The following is a 26827-nucleotide window of genomic DNA, read 5'->3' on the forward strand; positions in this document are numbered from 1 at the left end:
TTAGCTGTGGCATCATCACCATGTGTCCCAGAGCACCAGCAGGGTGTTTGGTGTGTCCCCAGCACCAGCTGGGCTGAGCAGTGGCATTGTGTGGGTGTCGGGTACCTGTGGCTGCAGGGTTTGCAGAGGGAGGACCCAAAAAGACACACACCAGGGGCGTGGGCACACCCCCTTTATTAGACACCAGCCGAGGGGGGACAGTAGAAACCAGCAGCCACAGGAGCAGTAGCCCGGGTGTGCATTGCCAGCTAGAGCCGGGTGGCACCGTGCGGGAGAGGGCGAGGAGAGCCCACTCGGATGGTGGGGCTGGGCATCTCCTCGGGGTACGAGAGGGCAGGGTTGTCCAGCCCCAGCCTAGCCTTGTCGCGGGGAGGGCCCTCGTGCTCCTCCCAGCCCTCGGGGCTGCGGCAGCGGTCGGTGCAGCACAGGGTGGCCTGGGTGATGATGCGGTCGAGGGGCTGCAGCGAGTGCATCCAGGCAGGGAGGAAGTCCCAGGTCTGCAGCCATTTGGGCAGGCGGCCGGGGCTGTGCGCCTGCAGCGCGTTCACCAGCCCCACGAACAACAGGAGGCCGAGGAAGGGCGCGCCCACCCCCACCAGCGCCCGCCAGCCCGCCATGGAGATGCCGAAGATGAGAGAGGGCAGCAGGAGGAAGCAGATGATGAGGTACAGCACGGCAAACCAGCGGTACTTGGCCGTGCGCTCGCCCAGCGCCTTGGCCATGCGGATGGGCAGGCGGGTGAAGGGCAGCGGGTACCACAGCAGGATGCCCGAGATGTTGAAGAAGAAGTGGCACAAAGCAATCTGCAGGGATGGCATGTCTGTCAAGCTGGGCACGTGGGCTTCCTCCAGCCCCTGCCCTGCCTGGTTACCCCATCCAGCCCAGACATGGCTCTGGGCTGTCTGTACCTGGAAGGAGCTGGCCAGCTTGTCCCCTGGGCTGGCCAGGGCAGCCAAGATGGCGGTGGTGGTGGTGCCAATGTTTGAGCCCAGGGTCAGTGGGTAGGCACGCTCAATGCTGATCACCCCCAGGCCTGCGGGAGAGGCACCCCATCCATCCCATTGCTCCTGGCAGTGCCATCACCGTGCTCTCCCAAGGAGGCACAGCTCCTCTTGTCCCTCTGGGTGCTTCAGCACCCACGGGCCAGAGGCTGGCACATGGCAGGGGACCAGGAATGGCCAGGACTCACCTATCAGGGGTGTGATAGCAGAGGTGAAGACAGAGCTGCTCTGCACCACGAAGGTCATCCCAGCACCCACCACCATGGCGAAATACCCGGTGAGCCAGCTGAGCGGGTGTGGCAGGTCTGCCATGGCATGGCCACAGGCATGGGCACGGACACAAACACGGACATGGGTATGGGCACATCAGGGCTGGGGGTCAGGGACAGCTAGGGACAGGTCTGAGGATGGCAGGTGGAGATGGGCATGGGTGGCTGTGTGGCACGTGGTCCTACTCACCAGTGTTGATGACCTTCTGGATGGCTTTGGCCACCTGCCCCTTGAGCAGGGAGTTGAGGAGTTTGACCAGGAGGATGAGGCAGGTGCAGAGCACGATGAGGGACCCAGCCAGCAGCACCAGCCCCACAGCCAGGTCGGGCAGTGGTGTGTCGATGAAGAGGTGCTCGCCTGCCCCACAGCACGGCTGGGCAAGGGGCTGGTGCTGGCCAGGCCCTGCTCACAAACCTGCCCCCGCAGACAGCCCCTCACCTGGACCCCAGCCCAATATCTCCCAGCCCTGCCCCACATCATGACTCCAGCACTTCTGCATCCCATGTACCACTCTCAGACCCGCCTGCACCTCCCCAGCCCCATGCCCTGTGCCCCAGCCCTGCCCAAGCCCTCCACACCCACTCACACTTCTGCCTGGTGACATTGCGGAGGACCTCGATGCCTTTAGTGCTGCAGTGGCCAGAGGATGTGCAGTTTGGGGGTGGCTCAAGCCCCACAGCAGCCATCTGCAGGGAGAGGGTGGGCTGCAGCTGGCTCCACAGTGTCCTCAGCCAGCCCCTGCCCATCATTCACCCTCTATGCCATTATTTGGTGGTCCCAGCAGGGCCACAAGCCCCTCACCTGTGGGGATGCAGGGCCACACCAGACGCGGATGAGGCTCCGGTTGCGCAGGCTCTCATCCCCCGTTGCGATGCCCGTGATCACAGATTTGTCCAGCTGCAAGACCACACACATTGGAGAGGGTTCCTGTGGTGCTAACAGCACCCACAGTCTGGAGACATCTTCACTGGGATGGGGATGCCACTGTCCTTCTGGGGGCACTTGGATACAACCACCATCAAAGGGACACCAGTGGTGAAAACATCACCACCAGCCTGAGGATACCACGCTGGCAAACAGAACAGCTGAGGAGACCTGGATGATGAGCTTGGTGAAGGGCTCTGTGATGATCTTCAGCAGATCTGGGGCATCCTTCCCGCTGCGGATGTTGAAGGTGGCCACGACCAGGTGGGTGACGTGGTGCAGGTACCCACTGACCACCTCCAGCGGCAGCAGCACCAGCACTGACAGCCAGTTGAAGCAGTCGTGCACTGTAGCACCAGCAAAGGCCCTGCACAGAGCAGAGGAGCCCGTCGGCATGGGGTGGTCCTGAGGAACATCTCCCAGCCCCCAAGTGTCCTCTGACCCATCCAGCTCTCACCGTTTGAACTCACTGCGGTCACCAGCCTGCATGAGGGCCACAATGGTGTTGGTGACCGAGGTGCCGATGTTGGAGCCCATGATGATGGGGATGGCAGAGCGCACCTCCAACACTGGGGACAGAGAGACCTGCTAGCCTTGCATGGCCCAGCTCAGGGTGACCCCATCCAGCCATCCTCTCCCCCAGCCTCAGGATTCCAGGAGCCTCGTGGGTACACTCACACCCTGAGGAGACCATGCTGACAATGATGGAGGTGGAGGTGGAGGAGCTCTGCACCAGCACGGTCACCAGGATGCCCACCACCAGCCCTGCCACTGGATTGGAGAGGATGGCGTTGTCCTTGAAGATGTCCCCGGCCACCTTGCCTGTAAGAGAATGTGAGTGCAGGCTGCTGGCAGTACCACCAGGTTCCCAGGCATCCCTGCCACCTTACTACCTCCAGCCAGCTGGAAGGCAGAGCTGAGCACGTCCAGAGAGCACACAAAGAGGTACAGGAACCCAAACATCAGGGGCACCTTTAGAAGGGAGACACAGAAGGACTGGACCCTGGCCCAGCACCCGAGCTCTGTGCAAGACAAGAGAGAGTGTTAAACTCCTGCTGTGGCATGGCCCTGGCTCACCAGGCTGCTACAGCCTTATGCCATTCTCACAGCTTCTGGCAGCACAGGGCTCATGTCCCCAGCTATGCCACCTCTTCCTGGGTCCCTTCCATCTCCTCCCACCCTGGAGTGCCTTGTGCCAACTGCCCCATTGTCCCTCAGCTCTTCCCATGTCACCGCAGGATGCTCAGGGTCTCCCCACCGGCACTCCCCTCCCATTCTGGCTGTCTGACTGCCCCACAGTCCCGGCACCCCAAGTGGACAAGGTTCTTCTGTCAGGTCTCTGTGGTGTTCCCCAGCCCGGGTGCTGTGTGAGACTCCCCACCACCCACAGGGTCTCACCTGACTTCTGCAGCTCATCCAAGCCCAGCCGGGGCCCCTGCCAGGACAGTGCGTCCAGCTCGTAGCGCTCCCGGCCCTCGTGCAGGCGCCCGGGGGAGCCAGGGCAGGGGAAGCCATGGTCAGGGCAAGGCACAGCACTGACAGTGAAGGGGCAGGTGTGGGCACCCGGCAGCCGGTGCAGAGCTGGGGAGAGAGGGCACATATGTTACAGCCCCATCCTCACAGGGACCTCCCTAGAAGAGAGCCCAGCACCGCCTGGCCAGAAGCAGAGCTGAGCCAGGTGAGGAAGAGGAGGAGGAGGAGGGCTGGGGTACCTACCTTGGGGGCTGGGGCAGTAGGCAAACTGTGGCCCATGCACCACCCTTCCTCCCCGCACGGGGCAGCGACCGGGCAGGACTGGGCTCTCTGTCCGGTAGGGCAGCATCACTCCTGCTGAGGCTGAGCAAAGGTGGCCACATGTCACCACAGCTCTGCTGCACCAACTGCCACATACCCCCGAATCCCTGCAGTGCTGGCACCACTGATGAGCACCATCCCATTATCTGTTGGTCCCCTGGGCCACCAGCTGCTGCTCTGCCACCCCAGCGAACTTCTGAAGGCAGGCAGGGGAAGCACAAAGGGGACTCCTCCTGCCCAGGACCCTGCTCACCTGGGGCTTGCCGGGCACTCAGGGCAGTGCGATGTCCACATGCCACATCCACCCGTCTCTCCAGCGAAGTGGCCCGTGGGGCACCACGGCCCTTTATACACAGGCCAAGAGCAAAGTCTAAGGAGCCCCGTGTTGCCCCTCACCTCCACTTGCTGCTCACCTCCTCCCCAGAAATTCCTGCAGTTAATGGGTAACCCCCACCACATCCCGCGTCAGCTGCGGCCCCGGGCAGGATGGGGCACGAGCTCCTGGGGTACTCTGCACTCCCCACCTTGCCCAGGGTTTGGGTGAGCAGCAGCCACTGCGGTGATGAGCAAAGCTGGGACACTGCTGGAACCCAGTGCCCGAGGGGTGATACCAGAGCAGCCTCAGCTCTCCATCATTTGGTGGTTCATCCACTGCACGAGAGGAGGAGAAGGGCTTGATGCTGCTGGGGCATCACAAACCAGAGGTGAGGCCATCCACCACCCTTGGTGCCATCAGAGCATCAGCCATGAGGGACCCAGCTCTGCCCAGGGCATGACATCCTCACTCCCAGGGCATTGGTGGTGGGGGATGACAACACCAGTGTGATCCCTGTGTCCTGCCACTGGTGGTGATGGTGGCACACAGCCCGGCTCTGCCCGTGCCAGCGGCTCAGCGTGGGGCAGCCAGCAGTGGTGAGAGGGCTGTGTGAGGCAGAGCCCACATCTGCCTGGCACCATATCTCCCCAGCATGTGCGATGGGTGGGCAGGAGAGGAGTGAGGCCAGTGCTGCCGTCACCACCTCCTCGGCCCTGTTTATCATTACCTGCTGCTTACACACCTCCAGCCAAGTTTCCATCCACCCACAGGACACCCAGCCTGCTCATGTGCACAACTGTCTGTGGGAGAGACAGTGGCCAAAGGCCCCTCCAGCCCCAGTGCCTGTGGGATGGGCACAAAGAAGCATTCAGTTGCCACATCCCCATTTCCCCAGGATCAGGCACCCCCAGGACCCTTCACCGTGGATGGGCCAGGTGCAAATGTATGGGCTGAACAAGGGAAGATCCCTTTGGTATTCCAGGGCACTCAGGGATAGCCTGGGGACATCTGTGCCACTGCTGGAGCATCACTGACCCATCTCCACTGAGTCACAGACGGATGGAGCTGAATGCCCCGGAGGTGCCACAGCAGGGGACATGTCCTTCTTCTGCAGGGCCTGGGGACCCTTCTGTCCAGGGGGTGCAGCCAGTGTGCAGGAGGCTGGTGTCCGCACTTGCCCCGTGCCCAGGGGCTCTTGGCCAGCTGCCCCCACAATCATTAACCCAGTGAGGCCCTGGCAGCTCTGGCTGTCACTCATTGACAGGGTCGGGGCTGAAGTCCTTGGTTGTGCCGGCCCTGCAGCTTTCCCTATTCTGACACCAGTGCCACAAAAACAAGCTCCTGGCACTGTCCCTTGCTGCTGGTCAGTGTGGCACTGGAGCTGAGGGCTGGCCCCAGCCCTGTCCTGGCTCTGGGAGGGCTCCATGGGGGACAGGGGGGTTGAGGGGACACTGCTGCTGGGAAAAGCACCATCCAGCCTTGATGACAGAGGAAGGAAAGAAAGGCACATCCAGGCAATGCTCTTTATTTCCCCTGGTTCCACACCACAGACAGAATTGAGCAGCATCACAGAGACACAGGGGGGCTCTGACTAAGGCCACAGGGCTGCAGCTGGCTGTGGCAGCATGGGGCTGGGTGGCCATGCCCCCATCTCTGGGTAAACCTGGGGGCCCTGGGTCACCCCTCTGCCTCTGACCAGGTAGTGGTGACAGGGTGGTTACCCAAGGCACAGCCAGGAAGGGCTCTGGCACGTATGGACTGTGGAGGGATCTGGCTGCTGCTGGGGGAATGTCTCCATTGCACATTCTGTCTGGGATCTCTGGGGACAGTGGACTGCTGGGCATGGGGACCAGTAGGGCACAGCCATAACTGGCAGATCCAGGCTCAAGGCTACAGCCCAGCACAGCCACTGGCAGGGATGACAGGCTGGGCACACACTGGGCACCTGTACACCAGGCTGAGGTGCTCAGCACCCAGGGGTGCTGCATTCTTCTGGCACCAAGCAGAGCTGTCCCCGAAGGCTGAGCACCCCCAGCCCCAGTGGGAATGGGGCAGAGGGGCTATGGGGATTTGCTCCTTCATGTCCCCTCAGCAGCCGCCCACACAGGATCTCTGGCAGTGAGAAGGAACACTTTCTTGGCACGACCTGCTGGCTCTGCCTCTGTCTGCCCGGGGCAGGAACCATGTGCCCTGCTCCAAGCAGTGCTACTGTGGCAGGATCAGGCCACACTCACGCAATGCAGACGTAACAACCTGCCCGGGGCACAGCGCGCCAGGGCCATGCTCACCCTCCCAAGGAAGGGTGGACTTGCAAATCAACAACGGGGCAGCCCTGTTCCCACGGGGCCAGGGACTGGATCTGGCTCTCAGCTCCGGGCACATGTTCTCCTGACCCTGCCTGCCCGCAGCACCGGAGTTCAGGGCTGGAGCCTGCCTTTCCTCCCCACCCACCCTGTCTATCCTGCACACCCGTCAGTTGGGAGGGAGCTTTCCCCACCCAAACAGTGAGTGGGGCTGTGCCAGCCTGACACAGGCAGGATGTGCCAGGCAGGCAGCTCTGCTGCAGGCAGAGGCACTGGGCAGGACAGTGCCAGGCATGCATGGGACGTTGCAAAGTGCTTGGCAACGAGGGTTCAAACTATGTACAAGACTCCCTTGATGTGCACCGGGATGTGGCCCCACAGAGGGGCATGGCAGCTGCTCAGCCACTCACAGCGACACGACACGACAGTTTGGGACAGGACGTTGGATGAATCTGCAGTCCGGGCAGTGTCGGCGGTGCAGGGCAGGGGCTGTCGGCCCGCTTGAACCTCGGCATGGCCTGGGGGTGCCACGTGCCGGGTGTGGACCTGCAGCAGGACTCATCAGAGCTTGTGGTCCAGTGAAGGCTGAGCCTCTTCCTGAGGGTGGCTGCTTCCCTCAGAGCCAGGCTGAGGGGCACTGGGCTGATCCGATGCCTCGCAGGCACTGTCATCCTGCACGGGGAGCTGGAGGAAGTCAGGCAGAACCAAGTCCTCCTTGGAGAGCAGCCCGCGCTGGTCATTTGCCCGGCAGCTCTGGGCACGGTTCAGCAGCTCCACCAGCCCTGGGGAAATGCAGGTCATGCACCTGAGCCAGGCACTGGGGCTTTGTCCGAGCACCTTGGCTGCCCTCATCACCTGACATGACCCTGAACATGTCCCAGGCACAGCACCTGCACCTTCTCCCTGCTCCATGCCAGACCCCAAGTCCCCCATAGCTCATCCCCAGCTTCATGGGACCCTGCACCCATCCCCAGCACACCAGGGGCTCTGTGTCCCTCAGCCTGTGTTTTGCCCCAACCCCTCAGGTTTCAGGTTTCAGACACACCAGGTCTCACCTTCCAGGTCATACGTGCGGCGGTTGAGGTTCATGGCAGCTGAAGACCGTGGCCTGGAGAAGGAGGAGGGCATCTCCCACCTCATATCGGGCTCTGCTCCTGTTGGGCTTCCCTCCTGCAATGAGCAGCCCAGACCTCAGCCATGGGGCAAGGAGGCAACACTCCCCCAGGCTGTGTCCCCATCACCCTCCCACAGCTCGCCTCCTGTCTCGGCACCCACCGCCCAGCACTGTGGCAAGTGCTGGGGCCACAGCAGGGCCCACCTTCCTTGCAGACCATGGCAAAGCTGTGGGGTCATCTCTGACCACAGTGGTGGGATTTTATGCTCACCTCACTCCGGAGTGGAGATGGGGCAGCCGCAGCCTCAGCCCTCTGCATCGCTCGCACGTCTGCAAGGGAAGAGATGCTCAGTGTCCCATCACAGCATCCTGCTCCTGGTCTGGCCAGTGACAGGATGGAGCCTGTCCCAGGGAGCAGGAGCCATGGCCAGCACAAAGCAGCCTGGCCCTGTGAGTGCTCTTCAGGGTGATGTGGCTTGAGGGGATATGGTTTGGGAGGGACGACACTTTACCTGCTGGCGTTTCCAGGACAAGTTTCTGAGCAGACACTGTGCTGACCAGCTTCTCCAGGTCCAGGGTGGCTGGCTCGCCTTGCTGCAACAGGAACAGCAGCCAGTGTCACATTCACTGTGGCACAGCAAAGGCAGCCAGGCTGAGGACCTGCTTGGCCAGACCCCCTGGGCCACAAAGGCAGAGCACAGGGAACACCCCTGGTCCCTCCTAGCACTCAGTGCGGTGACATCGCCCATCCCCAAAACAGTGATTCTACAAGCCCACAGGCTGTCCCTGGCACACACTGATGCTCTCCATCACCTCCTCACAGCCAGCAGCCCCTGCCCTGAGCCCCAAAACCAGGGCTCTCCCCAAACTACAGGGGTTGGGGCCATGCCTGCCAAGGCCTGGGCCTCACCCTCCGCAGCAGCGCCTGCTCCACGCTCACGCCGTACTTCCCCAGCACGGGCTGCAGTGCTTCCCGGATACGCTTGGTAGACTTGGCTGTGATGCGGATGGTCTTGTTGAGGGAGGAGATTTCCAGGCTACAGAGAGGAAGAAGAGGTTGTTGCAGGCAAATATGGTCAGGCAGGGGCAGAGCCAGGGCGCTCGGCACTGCCTGGGGGACTGGATTTGGGGCACTGTGGATAGCCAACAGCATCACCCCAAAGTTCCCACTCACTCAAAGCTTATTCTGTTCTCCAGCTTCACCTCCTGGTCTGCCAACACGGAGCACTCCTGGTCCAGCACTAGCGCTTTCTGCAAGAGACAAACCATAATGAGAGAGCCAGCAGTGGCCTGTGGTCCCAGCACAGGGATGGTCTGGCTGGCAGAAACCCTGAAGCCTCTGCCTGCCCTCCTGCCCTACCTGCTCATTCCCCACCAAGTAGACCTTGATGTCAGGGAGGCTGAAGCCGCGTTTCTCGCATATCCCTGCCAGCATGTCCCGGATGGAGTGGCCAGGCCGGACAGAGGCCAGCGAGGCTGTGCCGTCAGGCAGGTAAACACAGCAGTACTTCATGGGTTTGGCTGGCAGCTCTGCCTCACTGCCCCCCAGGCTCTTCTGTTGGCCCTGAGGGAGGGATATGGTGGGATGAGCCCAGCCAGTGGCAGTGTGGGGCCATAGGACTGGCGTGGTGATGACTCACCTCTGTCCAGGGGCTGGCAGCTGTGCTGGCTGAGGACAGGAAGCCCAGGTCCAGGCTGGCAGAGGAGTTGAGTGAGCCCTGGGACTCCCTCCACAGCATGGCGCCCCTGCCTCCTTCTCCCCCCTCTAGAACAGACAGAGGGACAGTGGTGAGGACATGAACACCCCTCGGGGTGGTGTGGCCCTTCTGCCCTGCTCAGTGCAGCACCCACCTGCCCAGGAGGGCTCCCGCCGCTCTCCCTTCCTAAAGGACCGGCGAGGGCTGCGGTTGGCACCACTGCCTGCTGTCTCCACGCCCAGTGGCAGGGACTTGCCCAGCTTCAGCTTTGACTTCTGAGATGAATTGAACAGCATTTCAACATGAGGTTTCCCCTTCCCTTTCCCTGGTCCCCTGACTGCTTGTCTGTCCTCAGCCTGGGGCTGAGCAGCAGGGAAGGGACCCAGGACCAAGAGGATGCCAGCACCAGGAGGATATGTCCCCATTCCCCTTTCCCCCATGCTCACCTTGCTGAGGTCAGGAGGGGGGCTGCTGCTGCGGGAGTGGGGCCGCAGATCAGGCAGGGGCTGCCCCTGGCTCTCTGCCTGCAGGCAGGCCTGGTACAGCGGGGATTTCACAAAACGTGTGTAGCTGTCAAACTTCATCAGGTTGAAGATCTGGAAAGGAAGGATGTGTGTGCTTGAGACCCCTGCCCACCCACAGCTCACTCTGGCCACTGCCCCATGGCACAGCCCCATAGTGACAGCAGTGACACTGGGTGACATGTAGGGTGGTCCCACAGTCCCCCATCCTGCGGGTGGAGCACAGGTGCTGCCCATACCTGGAGCTGCTGAATGCGAAACATGTCTGGGGAGGGGGTGGCCAGCATGTCCTCCCCAATCCAGGCCTGCTTGTCAATGTTCACAGGACTGACCGAGTGGCTGGAGAGGAACTCATCATAGATCCGCCGTGCCTCCTGGGCCAGCTGGGGGCACAGGAGGTCAAGTTGAGACCAGCAGCCCCCTCCTCTCTGCCACCCCAGGGGAGCCCCTTGCTCACCCCATAGAGACATCAGAGCCCTGAAGAACCAACCTGCCCCAGGACCAGCTCAGTACCTGAACTTCAGGACCAAGATCTGGGCACAACACATCAGTCTCTGCACAGGGGTACAACCTGAGAGAGGAACCATCCCCTGCAGCTACCTGGCTCTGTCCCCATGATCCCCAGTCCAGCTCTGCCTTTGGTCTCATTTGTTCCCCCAGAAGCTCCCTCCACCCTCTGGCATGTCCTGCTCTATAGGGCAGGTAGTCCCAGCTGTGGCTCTTCAGATGCACATCACGTCCATCTCCTTGTTCCTTCTGCAAGAGCCCCCAGCCTGCTCAGCCCCCCAGAACTGGGGTCTGCCACGATATGCAGGCTGGACTTGCAGCTGTGCCCACATCCCTCCCAGCAGCTGTGTGACCAAAGCTGCACTGAGCTGGTACCTGCTGTGTGTCACTGGCTGGGATCTGCTGGAAGCGCTCACATGCCTGCCAGAAGTAGACATTTTCAGCACTGAACTCCTTCTTGAGGAACTCCTGCGGGGCAGAGAAAGCTGCTGGTCTGCTGGCACTGTGGCTGTGGGACAGTGGGTGGCCACTGACAGATGGGAGCAGGGACTGAGCTCTGGGCTGTGACACTCACAGTGAAGTAGGCGACAGCCACACGGTCCTGCAGCAGTGTCTCAAAGGATTCAGCCCAGCTGACCACAGAGCCCTGTGTGGATCCACACGAGGCCGGTGGGCCCGGCAGGCTGTTCACACTGTGGTTGCTGCCACGAGCCCGGGAGGCATTTAACTCTGGGAGACAAAAGGGGTTAGTTCTGGCTGTCTCCTTGTCCCCCCAGCATCATCCCCCCAGCACCAGCAGTCCCCCATCCCTCCCATCCAGATCGGAGCTGGTGAGCTCTGGGTAGGGAACATGAGGGGCATCACAGTGGCACAGTGGGAGGATTAAGCACCATGATGCCACAGCTGGCACTTCCCGGCATGACAGATGACAGCTCTCCCTGCCAGCACTGGCAGTCCATGACTCCACCTGTGACTCATCTCCCGGGGTAAGACAGCCATGGGGAAGGGACCCAGCCAGCAGGGAAAGCGGAGTGGAAGGGGACATGGAGGACACACAGAGTGGAGGGAACTTGGAAGATGGGCAGAGCCTGAACCCACCTTCTTCATTCCTTTGGCCATGATGAGGGACAAACCCAGCACATGGAGGGCACAGAAAGTGTCATTTCCAGCTCCCAACCCTGAGGAAACCCCACCTCGGGGAAACCCAGGGTGACCATGTATTCAGAAAGACGGAAGTTCCCGGGGGCAACCCCAGCTTTAGAACTGGTTTGACTGGTGTGCAACTGGAAGCAGGGGGTCATTTGCAAGAGAAGGTAAGGGTTTGGAAGCAGTGCTCTCCTGGCAAAGCTGGCAGGAATAGAGGTGTGTCAGGCTGCTCCTTTGCCAGGCTCTGCACACTTATCCTCCTGGTGGTCTAGGGTAACTGGGGCTGAGACAGTTGAATAAACCCTCTGAGATATCCAGTGCACAGTGAGACAGACAGACAGACAGAAAGACAGACTCCCTCAGATGATGTGGGGCTGGCTGGTACCCAGGTTCTCCTTGCCCCAGGAAGGCCCTCAGCCCCCAGCACTCTAAAGTGCTAGCTGAGCAGCCAGAGGGAGCAACAGGCACCGGGGGCAATGCAGGACGAATGGGGGAGCATGGCTAGTCCCGGGCAGAGGGCTCAGCCCAGCACTGCGGGGGCCCTGCCACCTACCCGCCCATGGTACAGCCTGTGCTGACACAGGACCTCACTGTCTGCTGGCTCCCTGCCCCTGGCACCAGGCTGCCTGTGGGCTTCCCCCTCCCCTGAAGATGATGCCAACCTCCCGTCCCAGGGCAAAGAGCAGCCTTACCTCCATCTGACACGGCTGGGCCCTGTGGGGGTGGAAAGAAGAGAGGTGAGAGGGGCTACATGGCATCTGCTGGCCTGGTGGAGTGGTACCTGGGCAGGCAGCAGCATCAGGGGAAGCCCAATCTGAACCCAGAGCAAGGGACATGGGCTGTCAGCAAACACTGCTCTGTTGTTACCTGCCCTGTGGCAGAGGCAGGACACAAGACTTCCAACCCTGGGCAGCGACTAGAGAGTTACAAGGGGGGCACAGCTTTCTCCCACCTCCCCATGGCCTGGGGCCAGGCCAGCAACTGGGAAAGGGCAGATGCTATCAGATGTAACCCTGCCACCCCAAGCAACAAGGGAGGAGAGAAGCAGCCTCCACAGCACAGGAAGAGGAGGGGAGGAGGGGAGGGAAGGAAGGACAACCACAGCCCCAGGCAGGCAAACTGCCTGTTCCCTCCTTCCTTGGAGCCTGGAGCTACTGGTGGGCAGATGCCCAAAAACAGGGACCAAGTGCTGCCAGCCCAGGGCACAGCAGGACAGGGTGTCCTGCAGCACCCGTGGGGCCACCCCAGATACCAGCCCTGGGGATGGAGTACCCCAGGACCCACAGCAAGCAGGGAAATGGGCAGACAAAAGCCTCTACAGTCAAAGCCCAGCCAAGTACTCGCTGCACGGTGCTCTCGTTGCCTGCCTGGGGCCACCCTCAAGTAGTGCCCACACTCAAGTGACACCCTTGACCCAGCTGGCTTGTGCCCCCTACCCTACCAGCCCCACACACCCCCTGACTGTCTCCATCCCAGGCCCTCACACCCCAGTCCCACTATCCCAGCCCTGCCTTTCCCTGCTGTCCCACCCCACATGCCTCTGCCATGTCTCTTACCCAGTCCCATGTCCCTCTGTCTTGCCAGCTCCTTGCTCCTCCCCATTCATCCCTGCTGCCCACACCCACACAGCCCTGCCACGCCACCCAGCCCCACACACACCAGCACTGCTGGCAGCTGTGACCCCATCCCATCCCTCACTGCTTGTCCATTACCCAGTGCCACACATCCCCACTTACAATGCTGTCCAAGCCTCATAAACCCCTGCTGCTCATTACCCAGCGCCGCACGTCCCTGCCTGCCTGTTACCAACCCCACACACTGCTTACTGCCCTAAAACCCCTCTACAACTCCGCCTGCTCTGCATACCCATCCTGCCTGCCTGCCAGGAACACAGCCCCACACCCTGCCTGTTTCCTGACTCCATACATTCCTCGGTCTGCCCGTTATCCACTCCACGCCCCCTGCCCGCCCGGTCCCCAATCCCACACATCCCCCGCCTGCCCGGTACCGAGCCCCTCGCCGCGCGGTCGGGCGGGGCAGCCCCGGGAGATGGGGACCGGAGCCCCGGGGGATGGGGACCGGCGCCCCGGGCACTCACCATGCGCCCGTTGTGGACCACCAGCAGTTTGCCCTTGCCCTGCATCCCTGGCTCGGCCCGGCCCGGCGCGCTACGGGCGCGGCCCGCGGCCCCGCAGCATCCCCGGCCGGCGGCGCGGCTCTCCCGGCCCGGCCCGGCGCGGCGCTCCCGGCACTACCGCTTTCGGTAGTGCCACAGGAAGTGTCGCCATGGGAACCGAGACCGCAGCGGGGGGAGCGGGGCCGCCTGCCCGCCCGCCCCGCGCCGCCGGCACCGCCCCGGTGGGCACCGGCTCCAGCTCCGGGCCGGGAGCCGCCGCGGCGCCGCCGGATCTCCGTTCCCATCCCCGTCCCTGCCTCCATCTGCATCCACATCCGTTATCCCATCCCCATCTGTATTCCTGTTGCCATCCCCATCCCACTCATTTCCTATCCCTGTCCCCATCTCCATCTGCATCCACATCTGTGATCCCATCCCCAACTGCATCCATGTTCCCATCCTCATCCCAATCCCCATCCCTGTCTCCATCCACATCTACATCTGTGACCACATCTCCATCTGCATCCCTGTTCCCATCCCCATCCCAGTCACCATTCCCAGCACGGCTTGTGCTGCCTTGGGGTCACCACCCCGTTGTCACCCTCCCCGCAGCCTGGGCAGCCTGAGGGGGCTCCATCACATCACCCCAGGGAAGGAGGGTGCAGGGGCAGGAGGACATCAACAGGCCCAGCACATCCTGCCACCAGCCTGGTGCCACTTGCCCTGGTCACAGAGGGTCTGGGGCTGGCCGCAGGGCCAGCGTTTGGGGAGATCTGCCTGTGCTGTGTGTGCCAGCAGAAGCTGGCAGAGAGGAGCAGTGGACGTGCAGCTTGGAGTCACCAAACTGATGCCTAAGCAGTTTTGCCCATCTCCTAAGGTTGGGGTTCCATGTTGATCAGCAACCACAAACCAGTGGAGGATATTTTAGGATGTTTGTTAGGAAATCTCAGTAACTAACAGCACAGGATAAACCGCAGAGCACCATGGCAACCCGCTCTGGGAAAGCTAATAACGGGGATGTAAGGTGGGTGATTAACCTATCAAAAGCAGAACCCTAACATTAAGTTGGGTGCAGATCTATGCAGAGAAAAATGAAGCTTTCCCACCATAAGCATGCACAAAAGCAGAGCAGCACGAGCAGCTGCAGCCCAGGCAGAGTGTCTGGGCAGGGGGGAGTGGAGGGTGGCCCCTCTGGCTGCCCCTCTGCCCCCTGGCACTGCATGGAGCAGCAGCGGGATGAGGGGTGATCGTGCTGCTCCCCTTTGCTTTGTTGGAGTGTGGCTGTATTGTTTGGCTTGGCTTTGCAATGGGAGTTATAAATAAAAATGTCTCTCCAAGAGTGCGTGACTCACGGTCCTCACCGCAAGGATAACCTCTCTGCTGGGAAACCTGATCCAAGGACCGAACTGCAGCATGCAGGAATCAAAGACATTGCTCAATTAATGCACTTAATCCAAATGGAGAACAGATGAGCCCATCACCCCACCTGGGCTGGGAGTGGGCTGCTGGGGAAGGTGCCTGAGCCCCTCTGGACCCCTGTCCTGTGCCATTCCCGAGCTCCAGCTGCTGACAGCCCAGCCCTTGACCTCCTCCAGGGCCTGGTGGTTTCCCTTGGGCAGCAGTGGGGAGTTGTGGCAGTCGCTGACGTGGCCTCAAGCAGGCTCAGCAATTTTCTCCTGCCACCCTGCGAGGGGACAGCCTGTGGGTGCTAGTGTTGCCTCAACGTGAGGCATCCCAGTGAGAGAGGCTGTGTCAGCCTTGTGCCTGGGCACGGCATCCTCCCAGTGTGGGACCCCTGCCCCATGGGGAGAGGGATGCCCTGTGCCGCAGTGCCCCAGCCTGGGGGGACCTGCTTTATCCTGGGGGTAGGCGACGGCGGGGCGACAGCTGGCTGGGGGATTTGCCGAGGGCATTATTTAATGCTGTGGGTAAATGGAGGAACAGCAGCTAATTCCAGAGCCTGTAATCCTCTTCCTCCCCCGGGGACGGGGAGCGTGCCAGTCACGCAGCCGCCGGCGGGCCCCGGGGACGAGCCCCGGCAGCTCCCCAGGCGGTGCCGCGGGCCAGAGCGACTCCCAGACCATGGGTGATGTGCAGAAGGTAAGTGGGGTCCAGTGACATCCCACCTGCTCCAGGGTGGCTGTGTGGCACCAGCTCCCAGCGGCGGTGCTTGGGGGGCTGGCAGAGCAGGGCTCTGCCCGGGGTGTGTCCCACCAGAGCACCCAGGTGCACAAAGGGGTCCCAGAGCTGGGACAGCACACCCGGAAAGAGGGGAATTGGGGTTGGCAGATCTGCTGTGGGGCCACCCCAAGCCTGAACACCTTGGGGATCGCTCAGGCCACAGACACAGGGTACCTAAGGCCAACGGTGTGCCCAGTTCCCCCCTCCCACTCCCGGGTCTGCAGCGACCTGGCACCCCACAGGGCTCCCCAAGCACATCCTGCCCCCAGGGGCTGCTCTCCGTCATCCAGAAGCTGAAGGGTTCGCCGGAGCAGGAGCTCCGCATCGTCCTGCTGGGGCTGGACAACGCAGGAAAGACCACACTGCTGAAGCGCCTGGCGTCCGAGGAGGTCAGCACCATCACCCCCACACAGGTAGGTGCTGCTGGGGGCCACAGGTGGCAGCGGAGGGAGCAGGTCCCACCCATCCCTTGGATGATGCCGGGATTTGTGTCCCCGCGCAGGGATTCAACATCAAGAGCGTCCACTCGCATGGTTTGAAGCTGAATGTTTGGGATATTGGGGGGCAGCGCTCCATCCGCCCCTACTGGAAGAAGTATCTGGGCAGCACAGACCTGCTGGTGAGTGGGGCAGCAGCCCAGCCCTGTGCGTGCTGTGTGGGCCCCACAGAAGGGCTGTGCAGACAGGCAAGGAGCCCCTGACTGTCCCTTTTGTCCCCACGGCAGATTTATGTCATTGACAGTGCCGACCAGAAGCGTTTCGAGGAGACAGGGCAGGTATGAGGGGTCCAGTGAGGGGTGGCTGTGGGGTCCAGGAGCTCGGATCTGTCTGGCACCAGCTCTTTGAGGATGAGTGGGAAGCGAAGCTGCTCTCAGTTGTGGGGCAGCACTGCAGGGAGGGCCATGCTGTCCCAAGAGCTCTGTGTGAAGGCTCAAGATGAGAGTCTCAGCAGGCAGACACACCCCACCCCATGGCCCAGCAGCTCCCTCTGAGCTGGGATGCTCCAAGGGTACCCAGCACAGGGGTGACAGTCCCTGGTGAAAGTGACCCCTCAGTCTCCAGCCCTCATCCCACCTTCCTGGTACCAGGTTAGTGATACAGCCAAAGTTTTATGAGTAGCAAATCCAGTTGCAAACTCTGGGAATAAAGCTCTGAGAGGGGAAGGTGAGACTGTGCCAGTGCTGGCTGCTCTGGCAGCAGACGGCAGTGTGGGTGTGCCAGACAGCTTCGGACTGGCAGGAGCTTCCTGCAGCTGCCCTTTGCCCAGGGCTCTCAGTGCTGGGAGGGCTTCAGCCCTCAGGTAGCCCAGCATGTGGCTGGGCTGACGGAGCTTCAGGAGGGCACATCTCTCCTTTGGGACCCCAAGACGTCAGTTTCTTCACCTGCAGTGAGCACCAGAGAGAAGGGATGAGGCACTTGGAGGGCCGAGGTGTCCAGCACACCCTGGGCAGCTCCTTGGAGGAGGGCAGCAGCCTTGGGAGATTCTCTCTTGGCAGGAGCTGGCAGAGCTCACAGAGGACGAGTCCCTCACAGGGGTCCCGCTGCTGGTGTTTGCCAACAAGCAGGACCTGGTGACTGCAGCACCCGCAGCCGAAATTGCAGAAGGGCTGAGCCTCCACACCTACCGGGACCGTGAGTGGCAGATCCAGGCCTGCTCAGCCCTGTCTGGGGAAGGAGTGCAGGTAGAGATGGGGGCCTGCAGGCTCTGCAGAGCGGGGAGAGGACCCAAGGGCCTGCACTCACATCTCTTTTCCCTCCAGGATGGGATGAACTGGATTTCCAGCCAGATCATGAACAGGAAGAAGTGAGAGCTGCAAAGTGCCAGACGGGACTGAGCTGCAGGTCTCTCTGCCACGGCCAACCCCCCCATGTCCCTTGGCTCCCCCTGAGCCTCAGCTGGGCCCTGAGCCTCAGACTGCCATGTTCAGATGATTTTCCCACCCAGCCTCTCACTAATCAGTTGGCTTCCCCTCTCCTTGCCTCCTGGGCTTCCATGGGCTTCTCACACCCCCTGACTGCCCTGCAGCCCCTGTGCTGTTGGAGGGAAGCACACGTCCCACCGTGTTGAGGGCTCGCACACCTCCAGCACGACAACCTGCCCAGGACCTGTCCATCCACGCTGCTGTCACAGCTCACAGGGGCTGCCGTGACCCACACACTGCCCAGGGCACAGTGGGCACCCCAACACAGCGCTGGCTACACCCCTGTCAGCCACCCGAGGGCTGTGTGTCCCCTGTGCTCCCGCAGGATGGGACCCGTGCTGCCCCAGCCCTGGCAGCAGGCTCGGTAAAGCCTCCGTTCAGCATCTCTCACTGTCCAGAGGTGTCCCCATGTGCGCACAGGATTCGGGACAAGCACGAAGACAGGACCAGTCACCAACGGAGGGGTCCCCTTGCCCGGTGCCAGCGGGGGCTGCTCCGTGCCGCCGAGGGGACACGCCGAGGGGTCCCTGCACCCCTGGGACACGCATTGTCCCCAAGTGCACCTCAGCCGGGGCTGCTGTGGCCTGGCTGGCGGTGCCCATCCGGAGGGAGGGGAGACTCCGCTCCCTGGCCACCACGGCCGCCCTGGCGGAGGGATGGGGGGCAGACCTGCGGGAACGGGCCCGGGGCTGCCCTGCAACCCTCAATAAAGCTGCTGTGACCTCCACACTGCCTCCGCCAGTCCTTCCCGCGGGGCCGTGCCCGGGGCCGTGCCGAGGCCGTTCTCCCCGGGCCGATCCCGGCTCCGTTCTTCCCGGACCGATCCCGGCTCCGTTCTTCCCGGGCCGATCCCGGCTCCGTTCTTCCCGGCCCGATCCCGGCTCCGTTCTCCCCGGCCCGATCCCGGCTCCGTTCTCCCCGGCCCGATCCCGGCTCCGTTCTCCCCGGCCCGATCCCGGCTCCGTTCTCCCCGGCCCGATCCCGGCTCCGTTCCCGCTCCGCCGCCCGTCGGGGCGGGTCACGTGTGCCGCGGGCGGCACGAGCCGCGCACGTGAGGTGCCCCGGGCAGGGAAGGCGGACTACATCTCCCGGCATGCCCCGCGCCGCCGCGCACGCGTAGTACACGCAGAGATGTCGTTCGGCCCCTCCTCCCGCCTCCCGCCCCGCAACGCGAGCTGCGCGCCGCGCTGGCCCCGCCTTCCTCCTCTGCAATAGGCGAGCGGCGGTGCCGATCACCTATAGGGGCGGGATCACCGTGAATTCTGATTTCCGATTGGCTGCTGCGGTAGCGAGGCTGGGACAGGGGCGGAGCGCCGGAAGGCGGAAGCGGAGCATGGCGGCGGGTACAGGCGGGCTGGTGGTGGCGGCAGCGCTGCTCTTGGTCCTGGCCGGGCCGCTCCCGGCGCCCGCCGAGCTCACGGATGGCAACAGCGAGCACCTGAAGCGGGAGCACTCGCTGATGAAGCCGTACCAGGGTAAGCGCGGGGCCGGGGGGATGCGCAGGGCGCCCCGCGAGCGGCCCGGGCTGATCCGCGCTCTGTTCGCCCCTTTGCAGGCGCGGGCTCTGCCGCCATGCCGCTGTGGGACTTCCAGGGCAGCACCATGGTCACCAGCCAGTACGTCCGCCTGACGCCCGACGAGCGCAGTCGGGAGGGCTCCATCTGGAACCGCGTGGTGAGAGCCCGGGGGGAGACGGGCGGGGGTCGGGGCGGCCCTGCCGCCTCTTGCCCTGACGCCGCTGGGCTTTCTCCCACAGCCCTGCTTCCTCAAGGACTGGGAGCTCCACGTCCACTTCAAGATCCACGGAGCCGGCAAGAAGAACCTGCACGGGGACGGGCTGGCGCTGTGGTACACGCAGGAGCGCCTGATGCCAGGTCAGTGCTGGGGACAGGCTGGTCGGCAGCACACGTGCCCTGGCCCGGAAAGCAGCTGGCCAGGGAGAACCTCTGAGCTTCCCCTGTCTGGTTTCACTAGATTAGGGTGACGTGTCCTGTGTGTTCTGCCCGGGCAGCAGGTGCTCTCAGCCACCTGCTTGGCAGTGAACAGCTTGTACAGCTCAGAACTCTCTGAGCACAAATTCTGACCTTCTGTCTCCTTCTCTCTCCACTGCTCTGCTCTGTTCCAGGTCCTGTCTTTGGCAGCAAGGACAATTTTCATGGACTGGCTATTTTTCTTGACACCTATCCTAATGATGAGGCAACAGAGGTGAGTGGTGCAGGAAGCTTGGGCAGTGCCCAGCAGGCTGTTTCATTCCTGCCCCAGTGTTTCTCACCCAATCCAAGGAAAAGTCTCTCCTTACTTGAGCATGGTCTGCTCGCCCTGTCCTGGCAGTTTGTTTTTTATCCAGCCACTCTGCAAGCTTGGGACTGTCTACTCTGGCCATGCAGTACAGGGTGGGTTTAATCACAGAATCACAGGATGGGGGTCTTGAAATGGGAGGTCAGAAAGGGGTGCTCTGCTTTAGGCAGCTCTAGCTCAGCTCAGAAGCAGCTTTACTTGGAGAAGCAGCCATGGTGTCATGGTCCTGTGCTCCGTGCCTGACCACAGCCCTGCTGGCATGCCGTGCTCCCACCCTGCTCCCTCTGTGGGCACAGAGGCTCTGGCTGTGCCTCCAGGAGCTCCCACAGCCCTGGCAGCCACTATCTGTGCCCTGCAGCGTGTGTTCCCCTACATCTCGGCCATGGTCAACAACGGCTCCCTGACCTATGACCACAGCAAGGACGGGCGCTGGACGGAACTGGCCGGCTGCTCCGCTGACCTGCGAAACCAGAACCACGACACCTTCCTGGCCATCCGCTACTCCCGCGGCCGCCTCACGGTGAGACCTGCCGGGGCACTTCAGGGGGTCCTGCAATTCAGGTGGGGCAGGGCTGGCTGTGCCAGTAAGTGAGCTGGAGATGATTTTCCAGGTGCCTCTCGAGCACCTCTGGCTCGAAAAGAGATGCAGGCAGGCAGGACAGTGGTGTGCCAAAGGTGATTGCCTGGAGAGGGTGTGGAGTCTCCCTTGCTGGAGATATTCATGAATCATCTGGACACAATCCCTGTGATCTGGGATGGCCCTGCTTGAGCAGGGAGGTTGAACCAGATGACCCATTGTCATCTCTTCCAACCTGGCCTGTCCTATGGTTCTGAACATTCCTGGTGTGACCCTCTCTTGGTTTTGCAGGTGATGACTGATGTGGAAGACAAGAACGAATGGAAGAACTGCATCGACATTGCAGGGGTGCAGCTGCCAACTGGGTACTTCTTTGGTGCTTCTGCTGGCACTGGAGATCTGTCTGGTGAGAGAGGGCTTTGCTCAGGGGAACACCTGGTGGTTGGAGCCTGGATTAGGTGACCCTGCCTTGATATGGGGGTTGGATCTCCAGAGGTCACTTCCAACCCTAAAAATTCAGTGATACTGTGGAGGCACTGCATAGTTTCCATGGCTTCCTTTCCCTGAATTGTTCACCAGGCTCTTGAAAGCCTGTTGGGTATGGACCTGGGGCGGGGGAAGGAGGCATCAGACAGCTAAGGAACATCTTGGATTACAGTTTCACGCCTGGGGATGAGGGTGGCTTGAGAGGGAAGGAGACTGGACCTAGCACGGCAGGGTCTGAGGGGTGCTCTGAGTGTGTGGACATCCCAGAACTTCTGATGGCATTTGGTGCTCATGGTTGTTCCCCAGACAATCACGACATTATCTCGATGAAGCTGTTCCAGCTCATGGTGGAGCACCCTGTAGAAGATGACACCGTTGACTGGACCAAGATCGAGCCGAGTGTCAGCCTCCTGAAATCCCCCAAAGGTGAGCCTGTGGGTTTTGGAAACTTTCCTTGTGGGATTGGGATGTCGGGGCTGGACTCTGGAAGGCATCAGAGCTGTGCCACCCTGTGGGACTCCAGAGGAGCTGAGGCTGGGTTGGTCTCTAGCTGTTCTTTCCCTTGCAGACAACGTGGATGACCCGACAGGGAATTTCCGGAGCGGTCCACTGACGGGCTGGAAGGTGTTCCTGCTCCTGCTCTGTGCACTGCTGGGCATCATTGTCTGCGCTGTGGTGGGAGCTGTGGTCTTCCAGAAACGCCAGGAGCGGAACAAGCGTTTCTACTAGTGGAGCACCTGTGCCCAAACCCATCTTTTTTATGGGGAAGCTGTAAAAAACTGTGGTTTCTAAACGCTGTTTCTGAGAAATACCAGAAGTATTTTCTTACCTGTCTGTTTGGCTGTAACCCCCGCCCGGCCCTTGGCCTCCCGCGGGTTGGACTGAGCAGGGTGATGCCCGCTGGGCCCCCAGAGCTGTGGTGTGGGAGCCTGGAGGTTGCTCCCCGGTTTTTCCAGCGCTCTGCCCGCCTTGCTGGGACTTGCTGTGCTGCCTGGGGCAGGTGTGAACGTGAGGGGCTGTGGGGAGGGGGCTGTGAATGGGGCATTAAAGGACTGACACCACCCGTGGCTCTGTCTCTGTCTGGTGGGGAGAGAAGGGGGGCTCTGCTGGGAGGGAGGATGGGAAGTGCTGGTGCGGTCTGAAAGAGCTAAGTGGGATCCCAGCTTGGTGGTGGGTTCGGGGAGGCAATCCTGGGAGGATCTCAAGGGAGCTGTGCGGTTTGCGTTCTCCGGCATCTCCCGGGGATGCCGTGGGATGTCCCCGCGGTTTCCGGAGGAGCCCCGGCGGGGCGGCGGTGGGGCGGGATGGGGGGGATGTCCCCGGCGGCCGGTCCCGCCCCCGTCCCGCCCCGCCGGCGGAAGAGAGCGGGGCCGTGTTTCCGGGGGAGAAGGGGGAGCGGCGGGCGCAGCCAGCGTGTCCCGCAGCCGGCGGGGCCGGCGGGCGCCATGGGCCCTGCCCGCCGCAGGGACGCGCTCCGGCTGCGCGGCGGAGGGTGAGCCCGGCGGGGCGCGGGGGGACGGTACCGGGGGCAGGGGGGCTGTCGGGGTGTGCAGGGGGCGAGGGTCCCGCCGTGCGCTCACCCCGCGCCATCCCGCAGGTCCCCGCCGCTCCTGCGGCTCTTCCCCGGCCGCCTCTCCGCCTTCCCGCTCTTCCTGCTGGCGCTGCTCCTCGGCTTCGCCTCGCTGCTCTGGCTGCAGCTCAGCTGCTCGGGCGAGGGGTCGCCGCCCGGCGGGCAGGACCGGGGGGTTCCCCGGCAGCCCTGCCCGCCCCCCGCCCCGCTCCGGCCGCCCGAGGACGAGCCGTCGTGGGGTCCGCACCGGCTGGCGCTGCTGGTGCCTTTCCGAGAGCGCTTCGAGGAGCTGCTGGCCTTCGTGCCCTACATGCACCGCTTCCTCAGCAAGAAGAGGATCCGCCACCACATCTTCATCCTTAACCAAGTGGATCATTTCAGGTAGCGTCTCCCTGTGCCAAGGGGGTCCTTCCCGAAGCTCTGTGAGTGCTGGGAGGGTCTTGCAGAGAAGTGTAGGATCAGGGCAGCAGGATGTCAGGGGCAGAGTGTGATGCTGTCCCCAGAGTTGCTCATTGTGGAGCTCAGAGAAGGACAAAGTGGTGGTTTGCTTCCTTCTTCCTTAGCAACAATAGAATTTTAGCACAGAATCCTTTATCCCTGGGTATTTTGGCTTTCTCCCCAGTATCACAGGTCTGCATTAGCAAACATCTGGGGGCTCTGGAAGTCAAAGACAGACCCACAGGGTGTTTGGAAATGCTGTCATGTTGCAGGATGGAATGCTGCGTTTGTGTGTGTCCCTGTTTGGGGACCACTGAGCATTGATGATGGTGGCAGAGGGATGTGAAGGGACAGTGGCTGCTGTGCGTGGCACTGAAAGCTCCCAATCCCTTGGCAGGTTTAACAGGGCATCCCTGATCAACGTGGGCTTTCTGGAGAGTGGCAACGACACCGACTACATCGCCATGCACGACGTCGATCTCCTGCCCCTCAATGAGCACCTGGACTACAGCTTCCCAGAAGCAGGGCCCTTCCACGTGGCATCCCCCGAGCTGCACCCACTCTACCACTACAAGACCTACGTGGGTGGCATCCTGCTGCTCACCAAGCAGCACTACGAGTTGGTGAGCACCTGGGTGGGATGTCCTGGACAGTTTGGGGCAGGGGCTGTCACATGATCATGGCGAATTTGGGAAGTGGGAAAAGGAGTCAGAATGGTTTGGGGACTGAGCTGCTGGGCGGCAGGTGAGGGGAGGCTGGGCTGGTGTCTGCTCCTCTGAGGCTGTGGAGTTGTGCTGGACCTTGGCTGGCACGGTGCTGCTCTCGTTCCAGTGCAATGGCATGTCCAACCGCTTCTGGGGCTGGGGACGGGAGGATGATGAGTTTTATCGACGTATCAAAGGAGCTGGTCTCCAGGTAAGGCATCTCTGCACCATCCTGGCTGGAAATTCCCCTTTTTTTTTTCTCTCTTCACCTGGCCCCCAATGTGACTGCTCAGGCTGGGACATGGGGATGGCAGTCCTATACTCCAGCAGCAGGTACAGGAGTTTTCCAGTAGCTTTACAGCAGCTTTGCTCTTCTCCCAGCTTCGTCGTCCCTCTGGAATCACAACTGGATATGAGACTTTCCAGCACCTGCATGACCCAGCCTGGAGGAAGAGGGACCAGAAGCGCATTGCTGCACAGAAGCAGGTGAGACCTCTGGTCAAGGGGAACCATAGGAGATGTGGGCTGTGGTCACCATGTGCTCTGAGCCCTCCTTGCTTGTGCCTCCCCTGCTAGCTCTGTGCTCCCTCCCCAGGCCCTGGGTACTTCCCCCTTCCAGCCTGGGCCGAACAGTCTTTCTCTTCCTCAGGAACAGTTTAAGGTGGATCGGGAGGGAGGCCTGAACAACGTGAGGTACCAAATCGAGTCACGGACAGACCTGAGTGTGGCAGGAGCCCCTTGCACCGTCCTTAATATCTTGCTGGACTGTGACACAAACGAGACTCCCTGGTGCACGTTTGGCTGAGCCCATCCCCGTGTGCCAGTCGTGTGCTCTGTGCTGGTGCCAAGACTCCGGAGCTGCCACGGAGCTGCCTGGAGCAGGCAGGATTTTTGCAGCGGATGAGCATGGCAGTGCTGGCGAAACACAGAGGAACAGAAGAGGCTGAGAGCTGGACTTTGCTGGGAGCAACTGAAGAGGCTGAGAGTGGGACTTGCTGGTATCGCTGCAGGTGCTGGTGCTGCCTCCCAGGACAGGTACAGGAGGTGGTTTTCCTGTGCTGGACATGGCTGAGCTGCCACGTAGCTCAGAGGACAATAAAGAACTGTCAGGGCACTTGTGAGTTGTGAATGCCCTGGGCTGTGCTGGCTCCACTCCATTTTCCTGTTCCCTTCACCTTTCTTCAGTGCACCTGTTGTGGCTTGGCCCCATCTCCTCTGTGTGACAGGAGAGCTCTGAGCTGCTCTGGTTCAGAGGCCAAGCCAGTCTGAAATGGGCTCTGAGATGGTGCCTGTTCTAGCTGCCAGGTACCCCCAGGGCTGGGCTGTTGTCATTTCACTGCAGGAAGTGGTTGTGGTTGAGCCATACCCGAGCCCCAGCATCTGCAGCTCTGCTGGATGTCAGCACTTAAAGGCCAGAACCTCTCTGGAGTGAGGAGGAGAGTTCTGGCTGAGCTTTCCTTTCCTTGCCTGCCTTCTGTGGCATGTGCTGCCTCAGCCTTTCTGGGGGGGTTTGAAAACCTGATGCCTCCCCTGGGGTCTTGGCACACGTTTTGGGTGCTGCTGCCTCCTCAAGCTGGGTAGACCCAGTTGAACAGCCAGTACCCCTCTGTTCAGCCCTGCCACCAGCACTGGCACCAGGCCCTCTACATTTCCTGGCCCCTTCTGTCCTCATCTCCTGCCTGGCGCTTCCTGGAGCAATAGCTTTGCATCCTTAGAGAGAAGTTGTTGCCATCCTCAGAAGATGAGTAGCTCTGGAGAGGAGCGAGGGAGGAAGGGAAGGAAAAAAGAATGGGAGCCAAGTGTGGGGGTCATGTACCATGTAGGGGCTGTGGGCTGGGTTGTCTGGAGAGATCTGGTGCCTTCTGCTCTCTCTCTGCTGCTTTGGAGCTGGGAGAGGAGTTTGGAGCCCTCAGATGGGGTGTGAGGGGGCTGCCTCCAAAGCAGGGATGGAGGTGTTGGTGGAGGATGGTGAGGATCTGCTTTGCATCGTGGAAGGGGCAGGCCCAGCCTCAGGGCAATGTGCTGCACAAGAGGTCCTGATGGCTTGTCCAGCCAGGTGGCCCCAAAGCAGCGCTGGTATCTGGTGTGAAGGTGCTGGTGAACTTGAACACCTGGTGCACTGCTCTAGAGATGTTCCCAGGACCAGTCATGCCCTCACTGTGGGCAGCCAGAGGGAGATACCAGCCCAGCAGCCCCACTCCTGCCTCTCCATGGCACGGGTTTTGGATCGACCATCCGTATGGCAGCCACTTCCCGATGCCTGAACCACAGCCAGGGCTGGTGGAGGCAGATCAAAGTATTTCTCTGCGCCGTTCAAAATAGATGACACAATTTGGGGCAGGTTTCATAAAGACGTAGCTGTGCAGAAACAGAGAGCATATGTGCACCTCGCACTTCGCTCAGCGCTCCAGGCTCCTCTCCCGCTGCCTGGCAGCTATTTCTCAGCTCTGCTCGCAGCCCCCTCATCCTCCGGTTGCCTTTGTGGAAGAGGCGCCCTGCTGGAGACCCGGCTTCCTTTTATAGCCCTGAATGTGACTCGGAGGTCGCTCGGCTCCACTCCCCCCACGCACTTCGCTATCGGCAATGGCCCAGCGGGAAGGGATGAAGTTTTTCCCTGTCGCCTTTCCACAGATGGATAACACCCTGCCTGCTGTCCCAGGAGCCCTGCAGAGCCGAGCCGAAAGCCTCCCAGCGTTCTCATGCTCTCAGCAAGCCTGAGGAGAACATCAGAATGCTCAGGGGCACAGAGGGCCCCTGGAGGCCCAGTCCTGCCCCTCTGCGACCCCCCTTCTGAGGTCCCAATTACTGCCAGCGAGGTTGTGCGGGGGCTGCTGCAGGCACAGCAATCGATGGCTTTTATTGCCAGGTTGTTATAAACTGGATCATTCTGGAGCTATTTGCTGGTGGACACGTGAAATTGCTGTAGTGTCATAGAGGGGAGCA

The 26827-nt window shown here is 61.6% G+C and overlaps 5 protein-coding genes across 9 annotated transcripts; 3 read left to right on the top strand and 2 right to left on the bottom strand.

Moving 5' to 3' along the window:
* Window positions 1-159: 159 nt before the first annotated feature.
* SLC34A1 (solute carrier family 34 member 1) lies at window positions 160-4386 on the bottom strand. Of its 5 annotated transcripts, none has more exons than XM_085073954.1 (13): window positions 4243-4386; window positions 3912-4031; window positions 3594-3776; window positions 3089-3167; window positions 2874-3017; window positions 2653-2764; window positions 2367-2562; window positions 2073-2168; window positions 1858-1957; window positions 1461-1628; window positions 1190-1306; window positions 909-1033; window positions 160-803 (listed from the first exon to the last, which is right to left on the bottom strand). In XM_085073954.1, the coding sequence occupies exons 2-13, from the start codon at window positions 3945-3947 to the stop codon at window positions 249-251; spliced, it is 1911 nt and encodes a 636-aa protein (XP_084930080.1). In that variant the 5' UTR covers window positions 3948-4031; window positions 4243-4386; the 3' UTR covers window positions 160-248. The 5 variants fall into 5 exon arrangements, with proteins under 5 accessions (XP_084930080.1, XP_084930078.1, XP_084930079.1 ...); XM_085073952.1 differs by having other exon boundaries at window positions 3089-3217; XM_085073953.1 differs by having other exon boundaries at window positions 3089-3217; window positions 3912-4113; window positions 4243-4368.
* A 1428-nt stretch (window positions 4387-5814) lies between these two features.
* Window positions 5815-13848, bottom strand: RGS14 (regulator of G protein signaling 14). The gene is made up of 15 exons (XM_085073965.1): window positions 13692-13848; window positions 12286-12307; window positions 11022-11176; window positions 10823-10915; window positions 10180-10323; window positions 9866-10015; window positions 9574-9694; window positions 9363-9487; window positions 9083-9286; window positions 8897-8973; window positions 8633-8759; window positions 8235-8316; window positions 7994-8052; window positions 7664-7778; window positions 5815-7390 (listed from the first exon to the last, which is right to left on the bottom strand). Exons 1-15 carry the CDS (start codon window positions 13734-13736, stop codon window positions 7170-7172), a joined length of 1740 nt encoding a protein of 579 aa, XP_084930091.1. The 5' UTR covers window positions 13737-13848; the 3' UTR covers window positions 5815-7169.
* Window positions 13849-15622: 1774 nt separating this feature from the next.
* Window positions 15623-18850, top strand: LOC146431372 (ADP-ribosylation factor-like protein 3). Its single transcript, XM_085073970.1, has 6 exons — window positions 15623-15809; window positions 16133-16303; window positions 16393-16509; window positions 16615-16665; window positions 17386-17571; window positions 17650-18850. Exons 1-6 carry the CDS (start codon window positions 15642-15644, stop codon window positions 17695-17697), a joined length of 741 nt encoding a protein of 246 aa, XP_084930096.1. The 5' UTR covers window positions 15623-15641; the 3' UTR covers window positions 17698-18850.
* A 256-nt stretch (window positions 18851-19106) lies between these two features.
* Window positions 19107-22233, top strand: LMAN2 (lectin, mannose binding 2). The gene is made up of 8 exons (XM_085073968.1): window positions 19107-19286; window positions 19367-19485; window positions 19568-19685; window positions 19937-20016; window positions 20468-20629; window positions 20978-21092; window positions 21479-21598; window positions 21741-22233. Exons 1-8 carry the CDS (start codon window positions 19145-19147, stop codon window positions 21899-21901), a joined length of 1017 nt encoding a protein of 338 aa, XP_084930094.1. The 5' UTR covers window positions 19107-19144; the 3' UTR covers window positions 21902-22233.
* Window positions 22234-22507: 274 nt separating this feature from the next.
* Window positions 22508-24998, top strand: B4GALT7 (beta-1,4-galactosyltransferase 7). The gene is made up of 6 exons (XM_085073967.1): window positions 22508-22664; window positions 22770-23123; window positions 23578-23803; window positions 24012-24095; window positions 24266-24370; window positions 24534-24998. The coding sequence occupies exons 1-6, from the start codon at window positions 22618-22620 to the stop codon at window positions 24687-24689; spliced, it is 972 nt and encodes a 323-aa protein (XP_084930093.1). The 5' UTR covers window positions 22508-22617; the 3' UTR covers window positions 24690-24998.
* Window positions 24999-26827: the final 1829 nt, after the last annotated feature.

Source organism: Lichenostomus cassidix, chromosome 13 (assembly GCF_008360975.1).
Source record: "Lichenostomus cassidix isolate B80296 chromosome 13, HeHo_3.0, whole genome shotgun sequence".
NCBI lineage: Eukaryota > Metazoa > Chordata > Aves > Passeriformes > Meliphagidae > Lichenostomus > Lichenostomus cassidix.